This window comes from Panthera leo, chromosome D1 (assembly GCF_018350215.1).
Source record: "Panthera leo isolate Ple1 chromosome D1, P.leo_Ple1_pat1.1, whole genome shotgun sequence".
NCBI classification, from domain to species: Eukaryota; Metazoa; Chordata; class Mammalia; order Carnivora; family Felidae; genus Panthera; species Panthera leo.
This window is the reverse complement of record NC_056688.1, coordinates 1,381,418-1,401,221: the sequence shown is the minus strand read 5'-3', so window position 1 is coordinate 1,401,221 and position 19,804 is coordinate 1,381,418. Positions and strand designations below refer to the sequence as shown.

General features: G+C 49.0%; 1 protein-coding gene across 1 annotated transcript; it reads left to right on the top strand.

The window, feature by feature from the left end:
* The first annotated feature begins 6,289 nt into the window (after positions 1-6,289).
* Positions 6,290-19,006, top strand: MMP8 (matrix metallopeptidase 8). Its single transcript, XM_042905927.1, has 10 exons — positions 6,290-6,656; positions 8,585-8,829; positions 9,394-9,542; positions 9,630-9,755; positions 12,291-12,452; positions 14,588-14,705; positions 15,444-15,577; positions 16,158-16,311; positions 17,207-17,310; positions 17,465-19,006. Exons 1-10 carry the CDS (start codon positions 6,522-6,524, stop codon positions 17,566-17,568), a joined length of 1,431 nt encoding a protein of 476 aa, XP_042761861.1. The 5' UTR covers positions 6,290-6,521; the 3' UTR covers positions 17,569-19,006.
* Positions 19,007-19,804: the final 798 nt, after the last annotated feature.

Sequence of the window (19,804 nt, the reverse complement as noted above, 5' to 3'; positions counted from 1 at the left end):
AGATCTGTGACCACAGAACGGTGAGATGATCCAACGTCTTGTTTCAAGGGCACCGAGCTCGTGGGTAACTTGTTAAAGCAGCCAGAGGAGGCTGGGGCACTGCCCGGGACACACCAGTCGTCAGGGGGTAGGCTGTGTTTTTCTGGTATTTTAGGCAGAAAAAATTAGTTGAGATTCATTGACCCAGACGAGAACAGAGTCTAGTGGGGACTTTGCAGGTGGGAGGCAGAGCTAGTCCAGAGGGGTTCCCCTCGACCCAGGCGGGGACGGGCTGGGGGGCGGGGGGCAGGGGGTGAGGAGCAGGGGTGCCGTGTGATGGTGTGAGGGTGTACGGAAGGGGGCGCACGGAGCAGGGGCGCCGTGTGATGGTGTGAGGGTGCACGGACGGGAGTGCACGGAAGGGGGCGCACGGAGCAGGGGCGTGGTGTGAGGGCGCACCGAGCAGGGGGCGCTCAGAGCAGACCCTAGCCCCCAAGGAAGGCTGACCGCAAGGACAGGAGCTCGGGGGAGGGGGGGGGGGGGGTTCCGCCCCAGGGGACACCCGCTGCTGGCAGACAAGGACAGGCCGTGTGGCAGGGTGCCTGCTGCTGCAGAAACGCGGGCACGTCCGCGGACACCGCGGGGCGGTTCCCAGGGTCCTGGGGTGACGGGCGTCACAGGTGACGTCATCTCGCGGGATAGCTGGGCGGGAGGCTGGACACTAGACGGGAGAAGCTTCAGGAAAGACTCCGCTCCGGAAAAAGGAAATCAGAAACCGCAGCCACAGGCCAGGCCGGCTGACGGGAGGAGAGGGACTTTGGGGAGATCCACTCAGCGGCTTCCTGCCTCCAGCAGAGCCGCCTAGAGAAGTGGCATCGTGCCCTGGTGGGGACAGGTACTGACCATCCGTGCGGTCTCACCCTCCCCACGCTCCGCCTGGGAGGAAGCACAGGCTGGAAGACCGGGCAGGGGTGGGGGTGGGGGGCTCCCGCTGCCGCCTGCAGCCATCCTGCACGCGCATGGCCGCCACAGCTGCTCCTGTGCCCCACCTGTCACCCGCGGGACCACCCCCTCACTCATCGGGGCCCTGGATGTTAGCGGTGTGGACGCCCCAGGGCACGTGTGTGACGCGATGGTACCTCCGGCCTCCTCCACGTCCTTCCTCCCCATCCAGCCTGCCCCCCAGAGCTGTGTCTCCTCGTCCTGGAGGAAGACCCAGGTCACCATGCCCCTCACCCAAACTCCATCCCCCCCGGGTCTGCCCTGGAGGCTGTGGCCAAGGTTACCTGCACTGACTCGGCTCAGGAACCGACGGCGGCGGCTTCTCAGCGGCCTGTTGACGCTCAGTCCTGTCCCTCCACCGCTGGGTTCCAGCCACCACTGCAACTTGCTTGTCTTAATAAGCTGGACACACATTCACCAGGAACCGTGTTAACCCCCTGGTACAACCCAACCTTCCTCCTCTCTCCTCCCTAACCCACCGCAACCCATCCACCCCAGCCTCCATCCCAAAATCCAGCCCACGTTCAGAATTCACCTCCTGGGCTTTGCTGAGCTCCCCAGTAGGATGTGACTGTTCATTCTTTTCAGCCCTGGAGGTGTGATGGTCCCCTCTCTTGTCACATGTTCTCAATCCTCTTTGCAGCAAAGATTTTTTCTTTTCTTTTTTAAGTTTTTTATTTATTTTTTTTTTGAGAGAGAGAGAGAGAGAGAGAGAGAGAAAGCACATGTGGGGGAGGGGGCAGAGAGAGCGAATCCCAAGCCAGCTCACTGTCAGCACAGAGCTTGACCCTGGGTTCCCGCTCCCTGAGAGCATGACCTGAGCCCAAGTCGAGAGTCGGACGCTCAACCGACCGAGCCACCCAGGCTCCCCACCGCAAAGGTCCTGAACTCCTTTTCTGAGTCACCCGGGATGCTCTCTAAATTGGCACATGCCTGGGAACCTCCCCAGAGACTCGGGCGCAGCAGCTGGAGCGGGGTGCACCTATCTGAGTTTAATGCACATCCTGAGGGTCAGCCAAGAGGGAGAACGGTTACCTCGTTTTGAGTTTTTCCTCCCTGGGAGCAAAGGGGAGAGATGCTTGGAAGGATCCACAGAAAGGCCCATTTGGTGGCATCTCTGAACCTCCTTGCCCTTAACTTTAAGATAAGGATGCCAACCCCTACTTCCTCGGGTGGTTATGAAGCTTACGGGAGGTGAGAGAGACTGAACACCCGAGACCGAGTCCAGACGCCCCACGCACACCTTTACCTCTGCCAACGGCAAAGACCGCTGGCTCGGCACAGGGGTCATTCATGATGATTGGAGTGATTTCTATCCTAACCACTTGTGCTCTGCACAAGGAGTTACCACATGTCCTCTGGCTGCACCGGGCTCTGGACACGGACAGAAACTGCATGGAAGTTATTTCGTCACTCGGTGGCTTAACCGCGAACACTTCTCTTTCTGGAAAAGAGCTTTTCGACACTGCGACCTCGGTTCGCAAAATGGAAGCGCGGCCACCGCGTTCATCCCCCAAAGAGGACACCGCCCTGGAGGGTGTCCACAGGTGGTCACCTGCAGCGTCTCCTCTAATCGTCCTGAGGCCGTGCGAGGTGTCCAACGTGTGGAACTCACGACAACAGGAGAGCTGTGAGGAGTTGCACGAGTAGGAAGTGGCAAAGCTCAAAGTCGAGCCCACTGGGCACAATGTCAAGCGCAGTGTTGTTTACGCTTCACCACAACCGACCCCAACAATCACCCTGCTAACCGGCTCACGTGTGTAGACCTCCATCCTGATCACAGAGTTAAAATGCGTGAGGCACAGGACGCGTTCCTTGGCTGCTATGAAGCAGATTAGCCGTGTGCCACGCGGGGTATACTTCCAGGCTTGGTGACCTTGTTTCCTACCCCAGATCACGTTCCTGTTAGCAAACTCCCACTCCACCTCAAAATTCAGGCACACATCCACATGTCCGGCTTTCCCTGCCACCTATGCCCATCCCGGCTGCCTGGACCCATTTTTTTTTTTTTTTTTTTTTAATTAAACAGAAAACAGACTAAATCTTGCAGTTTCGGTTCTTTGGGGCTAAGATGCAAAAGCGAACTACAACAGTACAACTTGCGGTCGCTGCTGGGGGACAGCATATCGGATCATCAGACGAGGTTGCTGCCCAAGACGGAAATAGGGAGACCCACCATTGCCTTGGATCGTCTGTCCAGAACTTAATTTCCTCCATCTTCTTACTCAATCCCAAACGCCTCTTCTACAGAAGAAAGCCTTCATTTTCTAACAAATTGTTTGCTTTTTTTTTTTCCAAGTAAGTTGACTTAAAAGGCAAATAGCCCCTAAATTCACACTAAAGTGTAAATGACTGACAGTCGACCTTTCCACGTAGTACATTTTCTGAGGGTAGAGGGCCTGAAAGCAGTGTGGGCTCCAGGCATCAGAAGGGGTGAGACACGGATGGCAGGCAGACAGGCAGTGGTCACGTGTGAAGGAAGGACTCAAAACCTGGAGGCCCAGAAAACTTACGTCGTCTTTTCCACCTCTCGTCGCAGCTCCAGAAGCGTAGGTGACAAACGACAGGAGCATCTGGTGTAGAAAATCATGATTCTACAAGTCCACACGTAACCATGTGTTCACGGCATCGGGCCCTGCCACCCTCTGTCCCCACACAAGGTCGTTACGGTATTACTGACTGTATTCCTCACCTGTGCTTCCCATCTCCAACTTATCTCTTTGATAACCATGGGTTTGTATCTCTTCCCCCTTTACCCACCTCTTCTGTCTCCCCGTCCCCTTCCCTCGGGCCACCCCTCATCCTCCATATTTGAGTCTGTTTCTGTTTTTGTGGTTGTTTGTGCATTAGGGTTTTGTTTTTTTTTTAAGGTTTAAGGTTTTATTTTTAGGTAATCTCCACACCCAACATGGGGGTCGAACTCACGACCCCACGATCCAGAGTCACATGCTGCATTGACTGAGTGAGCCAGGCACCCCTCATTTGGTTTTTTAGATTTCAAATATAAGTGAAATCATATGGTATTTGTCTTTCTCTGTCTGACTTATTTCACTTAGCATAATACACTCTCGGTCCATTCATGTTGTCACAATGACAAAATTTCATTCTTTTTTATGGCTGAGTAATATTCTATTATATATAATTATCCTATTATATATAATTTTTCACTATATATTATATATCTGTATTATATATATCCCATCTTCTTTATCCATTCATCTATCTACAGACACTTACGTTGCTTCCATATTTGGCTGTTGTAGATAATGCTGCAATAAACATAGGGGTGCATATATATATTAGTGTCGTCCTTTTCCTTGGGTAAATACACAGAAGTGCATTACTAGAACATAAGTTCCTTCTATTTTTATTTTTTTGGAGAATTCTGTCTAGCATAACCTTTATACAAACACCACAAGTTTTGGATTCTTGCATAAATCACTGACCAGGATGTTCAGAAGAAAGTGCCTTTAGGAACCTTGTAAACAAGCCAATGCATCAAAATATCTCAACACAGGGTAGACCAGTGTTCAGGAAACCTTAGTGGGCAGAGGATTTGTCACTAGAGATCTAAACTGGGGGAAGCGGGGCACCTGGGTGGCTCAGTCGGTTAAGCGTCCGACTTCGGCTCAGGTCATGATCTTGCGGTCCGTGAGTTCAAGCCCCGCGTCAGGCTCTGTGCTGACAGCTCAGAGCCTGGAGCCTGTTTCAGATTCTGTGTCTCCCTCTCTCTCTGACCCTCCCCCGTTCATGCTGTCCTCCCCATCTCAAAAATAAACGTTAAAAAAATACTTTAAAAAAAAATAAACTGGGGGAAGCTACATCCTGATTAAGTTGTGCGCCTGGGACGGTTGACATGATCACGACCTTAGAACGGCTTGAAAAACCCGAGGAGGTTGCACACGCATTCAGGGCCTGGGCTTCTGCAACTGTGCACGTTTGCCTCGTGTTTGCCCTTCAAGGTCCAGTTCTAGCTCGACCTCGTCCATGAAGCCTTCCTTGATTCCACCTTCCCCCACCATGGCTTTGTCCTCCAGACTCCCATAGCATTTCATCCCAACCCCTCTGACCTTCTCTCCCATAATCGAGTACCCGTCACAGCACCTGGCATATGCTGGGTCACAGGAAACATTTGGGTGAATGCAGGAATCTACACCAGGAGCCTTAATCTGCTGCCCAGATATGTTCTAACCTGAGACGGATTTCTTTGGATTTTTCCAAAGCTCATGAGAAACTTCTAGAGGGACCCGAACTAAGTACTATATAGCATCCCAAACAAAAGCCTATTTCCATATCAACACATGTCCTATGTCGTAAACATTGGTCATGTTGACAAACACATTTATACACCACACACCTGTCCTTGCAGGATATATGTAAATATATGTAAATGAACACACGCAAAGACTGTCTAGTGACATGATCTACATGTATATGAGAATAACTGTGACCAGGTGACATGATTTAAAACCTGCCCAGGGGCCCCTCAAAACCAGTGCAGCCCATTTGCAGCCACAGGGGCTGAAAATCCTCTCCCCACGTCTTTTCCCTGGGGGCACACGCACACACACCGTCTCGTCCTCCTCGGTGAACACAAGCCAGGGTCCCCCAGTTTGTTGCAGGCCTGGACCGGGTGCTCATCGTGGGGCAGCCGGGCTCCCAGGTGTGGCTGCTGGAGTGCCTGCCCGCTCGGAGTCTCAGGACCCATCGCTTGGATTGAGTCCGAGCCACCTCCCACCCCCCTCACTCAGTGCATGACGTACAAGTTCTCTTCTCCGGATCTGATCTCCTCTGCAAAATGCAGGACATGACAGCATCCCAAGGCCGTGCGAGGATGGCCGGACACAACAGATGTACATCAGGTACATGTGGGACGTCGTACGTACTCAACACACTGTGTACGCTTATCATCATCACTATTGCTTTCTTTGTCCCTCCCATGGAAAATCCAGCTTGCAGCCTGGGGATTCTCTAATACACTGACGCCCAACTCCATCTCCCAGAAGCTGCTCCAGGACCCCACACGGGCCCTGCTTGCTGACCACACGCCCAGCCACGCTCTCCTCACATCCAGAGAGTCTCTGGGATCCCCGGCCCCAAGATAACTACCATGAATCCAACAACACCCCTGCATAAATTAACCCGGCCCCAGCATCTGCCACACCTAGGAAATGGAAACCCACAGGTAACTGCTGTTCTCGAACTTCAGGATCAAGCTTCCCTTCCTTCCCCTAGACCAGACAGCTTGGCAAGAGTAAATCTCTGACCAAAAAACCCCAAGAACAGAGAAGAGCAAGTTGCAATTGTTTTTCTGTTGCAGGACACCGCCAGCCCACCGTGGAGTCCCACATCACGTTGTGGCCTTGCACAAGTCTCCGAGCATCATTAACCCGTGTTGCTTCATGTTGCTGATGGGGCAATTGTTCAAAACACAGCTTTTATAAGAGACCAGAAGAGGACCGTGAGGGACATCCGATCCGCTGAACTGGAGGGTACCCAGGAGGGGAGGACCCTGCCCCAAGGGCCAGAGCAAGGCCAGGATGGCGGTGCTTGTGGGAAAGGCCATGTTCAGTCTGACGATGCTTCTGCCTCTGCTCTCATTCCTCCTGCACCTCTCCAGGGCCTTTCCAGTACGTTGGGAATCCCCGGAAGAGGAGACCACGCAAGTCGTTCAGGTAAGTTGACAATCCGGCAGGCGCGTGGTTGACGTGCTGCTTATTAGGAAATCGTGTGGGTTGTTTCTTCTTTCTAGTTAAATCAGCCGGAATGGAATTGTGCAGTTGCTTTGTTTGAGCTTAAACGTCTCGTGTCAGGGGTTTGGAGGGCCCCAGGCGGGGCTCTTCGAACCCAGGAAAAATATTGCTGTTGGGCTCCCTCCGGCTGGGGAGCCGTTGAGCAGGAACGGTTTTAATTGCAAGACTGAATGATATTCTTTCTCGCAAACCTAAGATTCCCCCGTTCGCTTATATGCAGCCCAGTGACTCCATGTCCGGTGTTGTCTGTACGGACTTGTCTTCGCAGCCAAAAATCTCAGGGGGACTAGAGAGCATGAGGACAGGAAATCAGAAGGAACTAGAAAGCAAGGCGTAGTGCAGTGAGACTTTCTACTCCAGATTCTGAGGCTGTCTACGAACTATTCCGGGCACCATCAAAGCCAAACCCATAGCTTTTCCCCTCATCCCACAGTACAAGAGTCAGACCACATTTTGAAGAAGCACCAGGAACGCTGTCACCGATTTGTCACGTGCAGTTTTCTTAGCGTTGCAGTTGTAGAAAAGCATTCTTTCTTTTGCTTTTTCCCTTTGCTTTGTTCTTGAATATATCTTGCAGTGAGAATACTAAGCCCCAGGCTAATAGCTAGAGCTCACGGAGTGCTTACTCCACACAAGACACCCCGCTAAGCGTTTCTCCAACACTATCTCATGTCAACCTCACTGCAGCCCTACAAGGGGGGATTATTGTTCCCACTGTGGACACTCAAGTGAGTCTTGAATGACTTCTGTGATGCACCCCAAAACTCAGTTAATCTAAGGCAGAGCTAGTATTCGAACCCCAGCCTCTGTGAATCCCCCCTTCCCCATTTCTGTGCTCTGTCATGTGCCCCTGGCCCCTTCCAGAGGATCTGCGGTGGATAAGAGGCTAATGCCGATGATGGTGCCGTTGTCCCAAACCTATCCGGAGCTCTCGTGAAACTGTCTGTTCTCACTTGTGAAGCATCCAGAAGGTCTGGGACTTGAATGGGCGTCTCGGCAATTTCCCTCCACGCACGCACTTGCCTTTCTTAGCGACAGGGACTAAACCTTCTCTAGAGGAGCAAAAAGATACGTAAGAGAGACTCTGCATTGATGCAACTGATACCTTAAAACATCAACAAATGCGGGGGCACCTGAGCGGCTCGGTCAGTAAACGTCCAATTTCAGCTCAGGTCACGATCTCGCGGTTCGTTAGGTGGAGCCCCACATCCCACTCTGCGCTCACAGTGTCAGCAGCGTCTCGTTGGGGTTCTCTCCCCCTCTCTCTACACCCCTCCCTCCTTTTGTCAAAATAAATGAACTTAAAACACTTCAAGAAATCAGGAAGGCCTAGCCAGTCTCCTGACTGCATACGAGCATCTTGCATGCGGCCTTGGACCTCAACCCTTACAGAATACCTGTTTTTATGGTTTTTATTTTTTTTTTTTAACGTTTATTTATTTTTGAGACAGAGAGAGACAGAGCATGAACAGGGGAGGATCAGAGAGAGAGGGAGACACAGAATCTGAAACAGGCTCCAGGCTCTGAGCTGTCAGCACAGAGCCTGACGGGGGGCTGGAACTCACAGACCGCGAGATCGTGACCTGAGCCGAAGTCGGCCGCTCAACCGACTGAGCCACCCAGGCGCCCCATACCTGTTTTTATGTATAAACATTCCCGGGAGCTCCGAATGGAGGGGCCGTGCTGACCAAGGGACAGCGTTCTCTCAACGCCGGGCTGCGACTCTGTGTTTGCTCCCGTGACTACCAGCTTGTTAGACGGTTGGGAGTGACTTAGGAAGGACGCCGGGAAGCCCGGAGCACCGACGGAGGTGACTGAGCGAGTCCCCTCACGTGTGTGTCTCGGCCCAGAGTTACCTGGAGAGGTTCTACCAGCTGCCGCGGGGCGAATACCGGTCCGGACGGAGCAACGGCACCAGTGTGGTTGTGGACAAGCTCAGAGAGATGCAGCGATTCTTTGGCTTGAACGAGACGGGGAAGCCAGATGAGGAAACGCTGGAGATGATGCAGAAGCCGCGCTGCGGGGTGCCTGACAACGGGGACTTCATGGTGACCCCGGGAAACCCCAGGTGGAAACATACGAACCTGACCTACAGGTGAGTTTCCCGAGCTTCGGGACGCGTTAGGGGTGTTCGCGAGCGTGTGTGACACGCCAGGCGCTGCCCCAGGACACGGGACCCACGGGACCCCGTGTCCCCACCCCGGGGAGACCAGAGTCTAGTGAGTGAGGCCAGGGGGGAAAGAGCAAAGGCCCCACAGGCTCTCCTCACCCCAAAGCCTGGAGTTTTCGTGCTCCTCCTCCAAGTCTAAGGGACGATGGCCACATCAGACTGTCCCTCTGTGAACCCCCTTCAGGCCCCAACAAAGGCTTAGTCATTACTCCCCGCGTATCCCGATGAGAACGATCTCCGTCAAATACCACGATCTGCCGAGTCCCGAGTGAAAGGCCCTACATGTATTGAATCCCCCAACAGCCCTCTGAGAGGGGAGCTGTGTTACGATCCTCCTCTTAGGAACAAAGACACCGAGTTTGAAGATACGGAGGGACTTGTCCGCAGCCCCGAGCCCTCATTAGACCCTGTCCAGGGGCAGCGCATCATGTCACTGACCCCCAGGTGGATGAGCTCAGTGTGGTGACACCCCTTGTGCTCATTTTGAAGGATCCTGAAGTACACCACGAAGTTGTCCCAGGAAAAGGTGGAAACTGCCATTAGCACAGCCTTTCAAGTATGGGCTAACGCATCACCCTTGACCTTCACCAAGATCTCGCAGGGAAAAGCGGACATCGATATCGCTTTTTACGAAGGAGGTAGGCCCTCCGCCCTCGAGCTCAGTTTTACTTTCACGAGCTAACTTGAGACTCGGCAAGGACCTGATACGGGTTGTTCTATTTCAGATCATGGTGACAATTCTCCATTTGATGGACCCAATGGAATCCTCGCTCATGCCTTCCAGCCAGGCCCAGGTATTGGGGGAGATGCTCACTTCGATGAACAAGAAACATGGACCACAAATTTTGAAAGTAAGTTAACCAAGGGCATGTCCACATGCAGCTTCTGAGTGAACTTTGTCATGTTAGCAGCACCACGTAGATACATACACACATCCAAGGGGTTTTAGCATTTCAAACCCACACAAATGGACCTTTTTAAAATTTCCCTACCTCATATTAGGTCAATTTAGGTTTTTGAAAAGCCTAAGGCTAAGTACTGACCTTGTTTCCTAGGATAGAAATCAAAAGGCTACAGACGACGGGTAAATCCAGCCAGTCCTGTTTGTATAAAGTTTTATTGAAACAAGGCCCCCTTGTTTATGTACCATCTATGGCTGTTTCCATGGCACAACAGCAGAGTTGAGTACCTCCTACAGAAGTACTCACAGAAATCACAAAGCCTAAAATATTTACTATCTAAACCTTTACAGAAAAAGTTTGCTGACTACTGCTTTAGGGTGTATCTTTCTTTTCATATTCTGAAATTTAATGATGTTTGGAAAAGGCCCCTATTTTTGGAAATCCAGAAACAGTTGGGTTCATTTAGAAACCTATCCCACTTGGAAATGAGCCGCCATCTTTCTTGTCAAGTTATGTCATCTTTGTGGAGCTCTTCTTCAGTGGTGTGTTCCTGGGGACAAACCAAACCTTTCGGGAGAAGACTCATGATAAGAGTCAGATCACCTGAAGGGAAGGATTGAGAATAAGGACAGGTGTATCTGGACCATGTGGTACTTCACAAGGCCACAAGTAACAGTACGCCACAGAACACATTCTAGAAAGTAGGAAAGGAACCTTTTATCCTTGCTTGGGACCTGTTCTTCCCACCATTTTCTCAAAGAACCAAGTTTCTCCCACCAAGTTCTCAAAGAACTTATTCTACCCAAGTCCCTGTGCTAGGAGCTGCCTATACCCTAAGACAGATAACACTCTCTGCTACTTAGAATTCCTAGAGCCCTCCTTACCGGTCCACATGGTCATTCCCTCTTAGCTGAACTAAATGACACAGGTTCCCACCTGGGCTCTTTACCTCAAGTCTCTGCTCCCTCTAATTTTTCCTAGCACGGCAGCAAAATTTATATTTGGAAAGCCTATCTTGGATTACATTACTCTCCTACTTAACCTTGCAGTGTTTACATTTTCTGCAACAAATAATATCCAAATACCTTTCCTTGGCATTGAAGCTCTCAGTAGTTTTACACCCTCATCTTTCATGGCTGTCTTCCTGTGTCGCATGCTGCAGCCACCTTGTGCATTCACCGTTCCCACATGACAGTACCTGCTTTCCAACCTCCCTACATTTGCTCACATTGTGCCCCAAGCCCCCCCTTTCAAAGTCTCTTTCTGTGCTATGTCACATGCCACCCCTCTGTTGTCTTGCAGCTGGAAATGAGGACATTCTCCTCAGAATCCCAACAGTCTTCGTGTCTCTTTCTCTAGCTGCTCTCCTCACTGTTTGGTGCTATCCAAGTTGTTGGCATTCATCTCTCCTTCTAGACTGTGCATCATGACAAATCCCCCACATCTGTTTGCCATTCAAGGCCCAACACTCAGAGATGTTTTTGGAGATGCATTCATGATTGCAAAAATACAAGGACGTGATGGTCAAGACAAAAATGTCTCGGAGCATGGGTAGAATTAGTGTAGGCTAATTGTCAATAGGAAGTTGAACGTTGTAGTTGGAGAATGGGGCTTGCCCTTGTACCTGGATTTGACCCCAGCTCTACCACTTATTATTGCAAGACCCGTAAGGAGATACCTGAAATCTGTGGGATTCAGTTCCTTTACTATAAAAACATTTCTAACAATACTTCATACAAATGTTGTGAGGACTAAATAGTATTATACTTCCTAGCATATGGAAAGTACTCTACAACCCTAGTTACTAATGTATAAGAGATAGGTGTGTAACAAAATGCTCAGCCTGTCTGTGAGATGGCCAGACTGAGAGATTCACATCACGAGTCAAATCCTCATGTGTCTGCTGGGCAAGTGAGGAGGTCTTGGACTTGGCCAAGGAACTTGGGTGCTAATTGCCAGGAGCGTGAACCTTGGAATTTTGGGTTCCCAACTGGCAAAGGCACTGTGCTCCTGGAAGTTAGAGATGGGGGAAGGAGCAGTGTTTGTCTGTTTCTGGAGGGGAATCCTTGAAGCTGCTTCGAGAATTCAGAATCTGGGAAGAGCTGGTGCCCGCTGAGACTCTACTGAAGCTGAGGGCTTGGGAGGCTGGAGAGGGCTGCTGAGCATCAAGAGACCATGGTGGCCCTGCCACCATGGTCTCCCAGCCTCAGGTCCACACTCATGGAGTACCAGAATCAGAATAAAGGCAGCTTTTCTTGGCCCTAAGGTTTGATGCAAAGCTCACTTAATCTGAACGTGTAACTCCTACCTTGACTGATTCCAATCTCCATTTCTTCAGAAGCCTGCAGGGAAAATGCAAAAGAAGGCTTGGGCAGTGCTCTTTCTCCAGGAGCTTTTGGCTTGGAAGCTGCATTCCTTGAGATCAGAATTTCCTCCACCCTTGGATCCACTTGGAGCCATTCACCACATGTGCTTGCATTGCAGATTATAATTTGTTTCTTGTTGCTGCCCATGAATTTGGCCATTCCTTGGGGCTCTCTCACTCCACTGACCCGGTTGCCTTGATGTATCCCATCTATGCTGCCCGTGAACCCAGCACCTACACCCTCCCTCAAGATGACATCAACGGCATTCAGGCCATCTATGGTAAGGTTATCGGAAGAACACTGTGGTACACGGCGAGGTGTGGCACATCAAGGATGTTCTTCCCGGTCTTGTCTGTGGTGGTGGAAGTTGGAGGGCTCCTGGGGTCTGTCAGGAAGAAGGTACTGGTCAAATTTGGTGGATGTGCGCCATAGACTAACGCCAGGAAGGGACACCACTGAATTAGAAGTGCGTGTGGCAACAACAGATATGGGTCTTCAAAACTTTGTGCTTCGTGGAAAAAAAAAACAGAATGATGCATATCACACAGTGTTTAAATTACACAGTATATGATTCCACATACATTAAAGTGCATATAGGCAAAGAAGGCATTTCAAGAAACATGCCAGCAAGCAGATACATATTGCCCATAATAAAAGTGTTGTCTGTGGAGAACAGAATGGGAATAGCAGTGGAGGATGCAGAGAAAGAAACATCTTTTAAGGACATGGCTGATGCTCTCAGGGAGGGACACAGACAAGCCCAGATCTTATACGTCTCCTCCTGCTGCCTTCCTGGTCTCTAGAGGCTGTAAGAACGAGAAACCCATGAGAAGGTAGGAGGGTCTGTAAACCAGTGTGGAGCAGAGTTGGGGACAGCAGCACAGAACCAGGCACACCAGGAACCCCAGCTCGGGAACCTTCTCATGATGATAGAATTTTCCAGAAGGACGAGACCTGCTCTATCCTCCCCAACTCCTTTCCCCAAAAAACACCTCCTTCCTTTTCCCATCAGTGTTTTAAATTCTCTCAGCTACTAGCATAGCCCTTCATTCTACAATGAAAAAACACATGAAAACACAAATACCCATAGGAAAAAAATACTGCTAAAATATGACTTAGGTTTATGCTACAGGTTCAAGGACCAATACCAGTTCCCTTCCTGAAGGTGGGTTTGGCGGGGAAGCAAGAAATGGATCCTGGGTGACAAAAATGTGGAAAGAACCAAGAAGGGGGAAAGGATGGGATTCGGATTTTAAAGTGGAGGGCGGGGAGGGGGAGACATAGAATTCAAATTGTCTTACTTCACAACTTGACCTGGACCTTTCTCTCTAAAAATCACCATGGTTGTTTAAAATAATGATAATAACTTTAAGAGGGCCGAATGTACATTCCCTTCATTGCCTTGTGAGATAGTCTGGTAGGGTTTCTCTTCATGCGGAAACCCTTCCCCTTCTGAGAAGCAATGGGGTACTCCAAGAGCCACACTGGATTGGGCTTTAAAAAGCTGCTTCTCCTTCTCCTCCTTCTCCTCCTTCTCCTCCTCCTCCTCCTCCTCCTCCTCCTCCTCCTCCTCCTCCTCCTCCTCCTTCTCCTCCTCCTCCTCCTCCTCCTCCTCCTCTTCCTCCTCCTCCTCCTCCTTCTCCTCCTCCTCCTCCTCCTCCTCCTCCTCCTCCTCCTCCTCCTCCTCCTCCTCCTCCTGTTTCTTCTTCTTCTTCTTCTTCTTCTTCTTCTTCTTCTTCTTCTTCTCTTCTTCTCCTCCCCCTCCTCCTCCCCCTCTCCTCCCCCTCCTCCTCCCCCTCCTCCTCCCCCTCCTCCTCCCCCTTCTTCTTCTTCTTCTTCTTCTTCTTCTTCTTCTTCTTCTTCTTCTTCTTCTTCTTCTTCTTCTTCTTCTTCTTCTTCCCCTCCTCCTCCTCCTGCTGCTGCTGCTTCTTCTTCTTCTTCTCCTTCCCCTCCTCCTCCTCCTGCTGCTGCTGCTGCTTCTTCTTCTTCTCCTCCTCCTGCTGCTGCTGCTTCTGCTTCTTCTTCTCCTTCTCCTTCTCCTTCTCCTTCTCCTTCTCCTTCTCCTTCTCCTTCTGCTTCTTCTCCTTCTCCTTCTCCTCCTCCTCCTCCTCCTCCTTCTTCTTCTTCTTCTTTTTCTTCTCCTTCTCCTTCTCCTTCTCCTTCTCCTTCTCCTTCTCCTTCTCCTCCTTCTCCTCCTTCTCCTCCTTCTCCTTCTCCTCCTGCTGCTTCTGCTTCTTCTTCTTTTTCTTCTTCTTCTTTTTCTTTTTCTTCTTCTTTTTCTTCTTCTTCTTCTTCTTCTTCTTCTCCTTCTCCTCCTCCTCCATCTCCTCCTCCATCATCTCCTCCTCCTCCTCCTCCTCCTCCTCCTCCTCCTCCTCCTCCTCCTCCTCCTCCTCCTCCTCCTCCTTTTTTAAGGACCTTCAAGCAACCCTGTCCAACCAACCGGACCAAGCACACCCACAGCCTGTGACCCCAGACTGACATTTGATGCCATTGCCACACTCCGTGGAGAAATCTTATTCTTTAAAGACAGGTATGCCATTAAACTGCTTCTTCCTTTGACTTACTTTCCTGGCATAACTTAGAACTGGCTTCTAATCAAGTCCCACTTTGCACATTACTCAGCTTTTCCTTTGAATTCTGTGCACATGCCCCTTATTGGAAAGGACTGTGTTTTCTGGGTCACTCGAAACATCCAGGAAAATTTTTTAAAAAAGAAACCCTCCAACAGGCATAAACATTCATGTGTTGGTGGTAGTATCACAGACATGGGCTCCACACATGGGTTTACTAGACACAAAACCTCACCCAGTCCCACCCACCCAAATTCAGGCCAGTAAGTGGGAGCTATCCCTTCATAAGCTGAGGGCAAATCATCTCCCTGGTTGAATTTTTCAATTTTCCATTGGCTGCTTTGTGATTGCATAACCACAGGCTGGGCCTACTTGTACCACTTTTGCTGGAATACTCTAGATATTCTCAGTCATTTCTGTAGGGACAACGAGACTAATACAATGAGACTTGCCAGGGTGTGAGGAGGGGACAGGACAAAATGTAATCAGATAAGGTCATGCCTGTGACCTCCCCTAAACACTGAAGCGCCCCCCCCCCACATGAATGACATCCTGTAAAGCCCCGACCCTGTGCTGGTCACCGTGCTGGGAACCGTCCCACCCTCTCGGGGACCGGGTAGGGGCTGCACTGGTGCAGGACCCAGAGAAGCTGCCTACTCGGGCCACCGCATGCGGTCCTGTCCTTTGTGCTCTGCCAGGTTCTTCTGGAGAAGGCACCCCCAGATGCCAGAGGTGGAGCTCAACTTCATCTCTCTGTTCTGGCCAGCCCTGCCAGACGGCATCCAGGCCGCGTACGAGGACTTGGACAAGGACCTAGTTTTCCTATTTAAAGGTAACTGCCTAGGGTTTCATCTTATTTAGGTTGTCCCTGCAGGGAAGGGAAGGCTTCTCTGCAGCTCCCCCCACCCCCACCCCCACCCCCACCCCAGCTGAGAGGAGGTGAGCCGATGACAGCAGGTTATGCTGGCCAGACTTGTGTCAGGAGACCCGGGTTGGGTCCAGTTCCTGCCGATAACCACTGTGTGCACTTGAGCAGCTGTTCCCTCCTCAGGCCTCAGTTTCCCCATCTACAAACTGAGGAAACCTTACTAGACCCCCTGAGTGCTCTGTCAGCCCCATCCCCAGTATAATGTTCTCAGAGTCCCCAAGGCTCTAATACAGTCTCTGCATAGGAGTGTCAGGACGTAGGAAAGACCCAGCTGTGAGGCCCTGAATGTCAGGCTGAGATGCTGGAAATTTTGTAGGTGCTGGGGAACCACTGAGGCTATTACAGCCCAATGAACTTGACCACCTTTGTCCGTTAAAGACTATTGTTCCCTTGCTGTTTCTATGATGATTTTACACCAAGAGGTGGTATCGATTTTAGAGGAATCGAAGAACCCTATCTAACATAAAACCTGAATCATTGGCAGGCAGCCAGTACTGGGCTCTGAGTGGCTATGACATTGAGCCAGGTTATCCCAAGGACATCTCAAACTACGGCTTCCCAAGCAGTGTCCGCGCAATTGATGCCGCTGTTTACTACAGGGGAGAAATCTTCTTCTTTGTAAACAACCAGTTATGGAGGTAAGGTAAACTATTTTTTTTGGTTAGAGGTTGAAATCTGTATTTACCTTGTCTATAACCACTAACAACCAGCGATCTGAGGATTTAAAAAAAAACCCAGGTGATCTTTCATAGGCATTTTATTTTCATAAAATCATCAGTGTTGCCATGGCCTTTGAAAATGTCATTTTTATAAAGTCAAAAAGCTTCACAATGGTATTGAGGATTCTATGTCAGGGAACAGAGCAAACCTTAATATGGTTCCAGGAAGGGATGCAAAGAAAAAGGCTAATTCTGTTATGAGTTAATTCTAACACACTCAAGAAAATGCTGTTTGGATGGCCTGAAAAATGTGCTGTCCACATTGGACTTATCACCTCACTACTGGGGGGAAGGGGGGAGGAGGAAGAGGAGGAGGGAAGGGAGGAAGGCTGGTTATGCACCAATTAAGTAAATCCACAGGGAATACAAGCTTCTCTTTTTGAAAATCAGGTCGTGATCTCACAGTTTCTGAGTTCGAGCCCCACGTCGGGTGCTGTGCTCACAGCTCAGAGCCTGGAGCCTGCTTCAGATTCTGTGTCTCCCTCTCTCTAGCCCTTCCCCCAGTCACACTCTGTCTGTCTCTCTCCCTTGAAAATAAACAAACATTAAAAAAATAAAAATAAGTAAAAAAGAAAATAACATTGTGCTAGCAATCAAAACCCTGTTTTAGAATTAATGCGACCCACCTATTTTCTAAATAGGAATGTGCCCTTAGGTAGAAAAAAGTTAACCATTCTTAGGCCCAGGAAATAAGACATAACAAAGACTGAATGAGAAAACATGGGTGAAGGCACTTTGTAAAGTATCTGTACTTTAAATAAAACTGTTATCATTACATACTATATTGATACATGGGACATTTTTGTTTCATCAGATACGATAACCAAAGAGAATCCATGCAAACGGGTTATCCCAAAAACATAGCAAGCATCTTTCCAGGAATAGAAAGTAGAGTTGATGCAGTTTTCCAGCAGAATCGTAAGTAGAAAAAAAACCCTGATAATAAATTTGTTTACAGTCGTAAAATAGCACGTTTACGTTTCAATGTTGTATGGGAACAATTTTAATTGAAAATGTCTAAGACCTTCTACAAGCTAATTCAACCCTTGATCTTTTTTTGCTTTTTGGGCAGACGTCTTCCTCTTCTTCATCGGACCCGCATATTATGCGTTTGATCTTAGCGCTCACAGGATTACTAGGGTTCAAAGAAGCAATAGATGGCTTAACTGCAGATAATGCTGAAGCAAAGTCACACGTGTCTGCATCAGTTTCCTGCGAATGGAAGGAAAGTCTAGTTTGCAAATTCATTTTACTGTGTCCTATTTATACTTTTCTCACCCATAAGTAATGTCTGCTGTCACTGTCCTCACTGGGCCTGTCTTCCATGAAAATGCATTTGGAGTAGTCCAGCGTCTACAGGGCTGATTTAGTTCTCACCTATTCCAGCTCAGGAGAAGAGATGAAGCCTTCCTGGTCACCTCATTGCTCACTATGTTGTTACTTATCTGACTTCTAGAATGCTCGTGTATACCTGAGGCTCCTTAAACATGTCTTAATTATATCTGCTATGTACCGTTCAGCACTGGGTTCCAGTGAGACATAGAGCTCATGAACAACGTAAACAGAACCTCTTGCCTTTACTGAAAACGTGGTGCTATTTTCCAGTCTTGGAAAAAAATCCTGTTGACCCATGTGGTGGGTTGAATTGTGTCCCTCCAAGAAAGAGATATTGAAGTCCTAGTCCTAGGTGCCTATGAATGTACCCTGTTTGAAACTAGAGTCTTTGGAGATGCAGTTAGTTAAAATGAAGTTATCCTGGAGCAGGGGGGTCCCGGAAGAAGAGGGTCCCCGCACACACTGAGGGGGACGGTCACGTGAAGGTAATACAGGGCCTGGAATGATGCATCTACATGCCAACAACGGCCAGCACCCATCACAGGCCAGCAAGAGGCAAGGAAAGATCCTTCTCAGAGCCTTCAGAGAAAAGAATTTTATCCTCCTAACACCTCAATTTTAGACTCGTAGCTTCCAGAACTGTGATAGAATAAACTGTTTTTTAAGCAACCAAGTTTGTGATGCTTCCTTCTGGCAGCCCTAGTCCGTCCAGCAGCCAGGACAGAACATCTGCACTTGAGAAAATGAGTCAACACAAAATGACAAAGTTGATTATTGTCACCTTCCCCCGGAAAGGAGCAAGAAGGGCAGTACCACTTCCTCCTCCGCCTCCTCCCTGCTCTGTCCTTTTAGATTCCAAGCAAAAGGGCTAGTAGTTGGATTTCTTCTTCCCCATTTCTTTTTTTCCAGGGATACTCTGGGGGGCACCTGCTACCAGTAAGTGGGATTTACTGCACCAACACAACAGTGCTGGGCACAAAATACTGTGAAGCTCACTAAATTAAACTGAGCTTGGATGCATACATTTGATAATGGTTCTTTCCCACCAAGAACTGTAGGACTTCAGGGACCATACTGGCCAACCAAGACATCAAGATCATTATAACACCATATCGGCAGTTGTTAGAACGTAATGCAGATTATCACACGTTAAATGAGTGCATTGTAAACTATATTTATTACCAGCACATTCTATTTTCTTATTCTGCTAGTTTTTAAATCCCGCAGATAATTAGTAGAATTTGGTATCTTATTCTGGTTCAAAAATTATTAAATGCATTTAAAATAAATATATTAAATGACTGACTTGTGATCCATAATTTCTTAAGATGCTACCACATGGTTCATATAAAGTATAAAAAGGAATAGCAGATTTTATATTTGCAGGCACTTACTGTCTTACCAGAATTATTACATTGACATTAATCTTTCAGATACCCTTTTCATTTACAAAATATTTTGTAAAGATCCGATTTTCTTTACAAATTCCCTCAAATATGTCAGCACATTTTTCTCAACTTACTTTCCGAGATGAGAAAACAAACTAGGATGTACTGTCATTCCATTCGTTCATTCATTCAACAGTAAGTAATCGCAGACATGCCCCAGGTACTGTGCTAGGGGAAGTGAGAGAGAGAAGAGTAATTCATTGCGTCAATATAACAAGTGCAAAAGAACCTGTAAGAACAGAGTATTTCATTTTTTTTTAATTTTTTTAAAAGTGTATTTATTAGGGGCGCCTGGGTGGCTCGGTCGGTTGGGCATCCGACTTTGGCTCAGGTCATGATCTCACAGTCCATGAGTTCGAGCCGCACATCAGGCTCTGTGCTGACAGCTCAGAGCCTGGAGCCTGCTTCGGAGTCTGTGTCTCCCTCTCTCTCTGCACCTCCCCTGCTCATGCTCTGTCTCTCTCTGTCTGAAAAATAAATAAAAACATTAAAAAAAAATTTTTAAGTGTATTTATTAGAGAGCAAGAGCTGGGGAGGGGCAGAGACGAGGGAGAGAGAATCCCAAGCAGGCTCTGTGTTGTCAATGCAGAGCCTGACGCAGGGCTCGACCTCCCAAACTGTGAGATCAT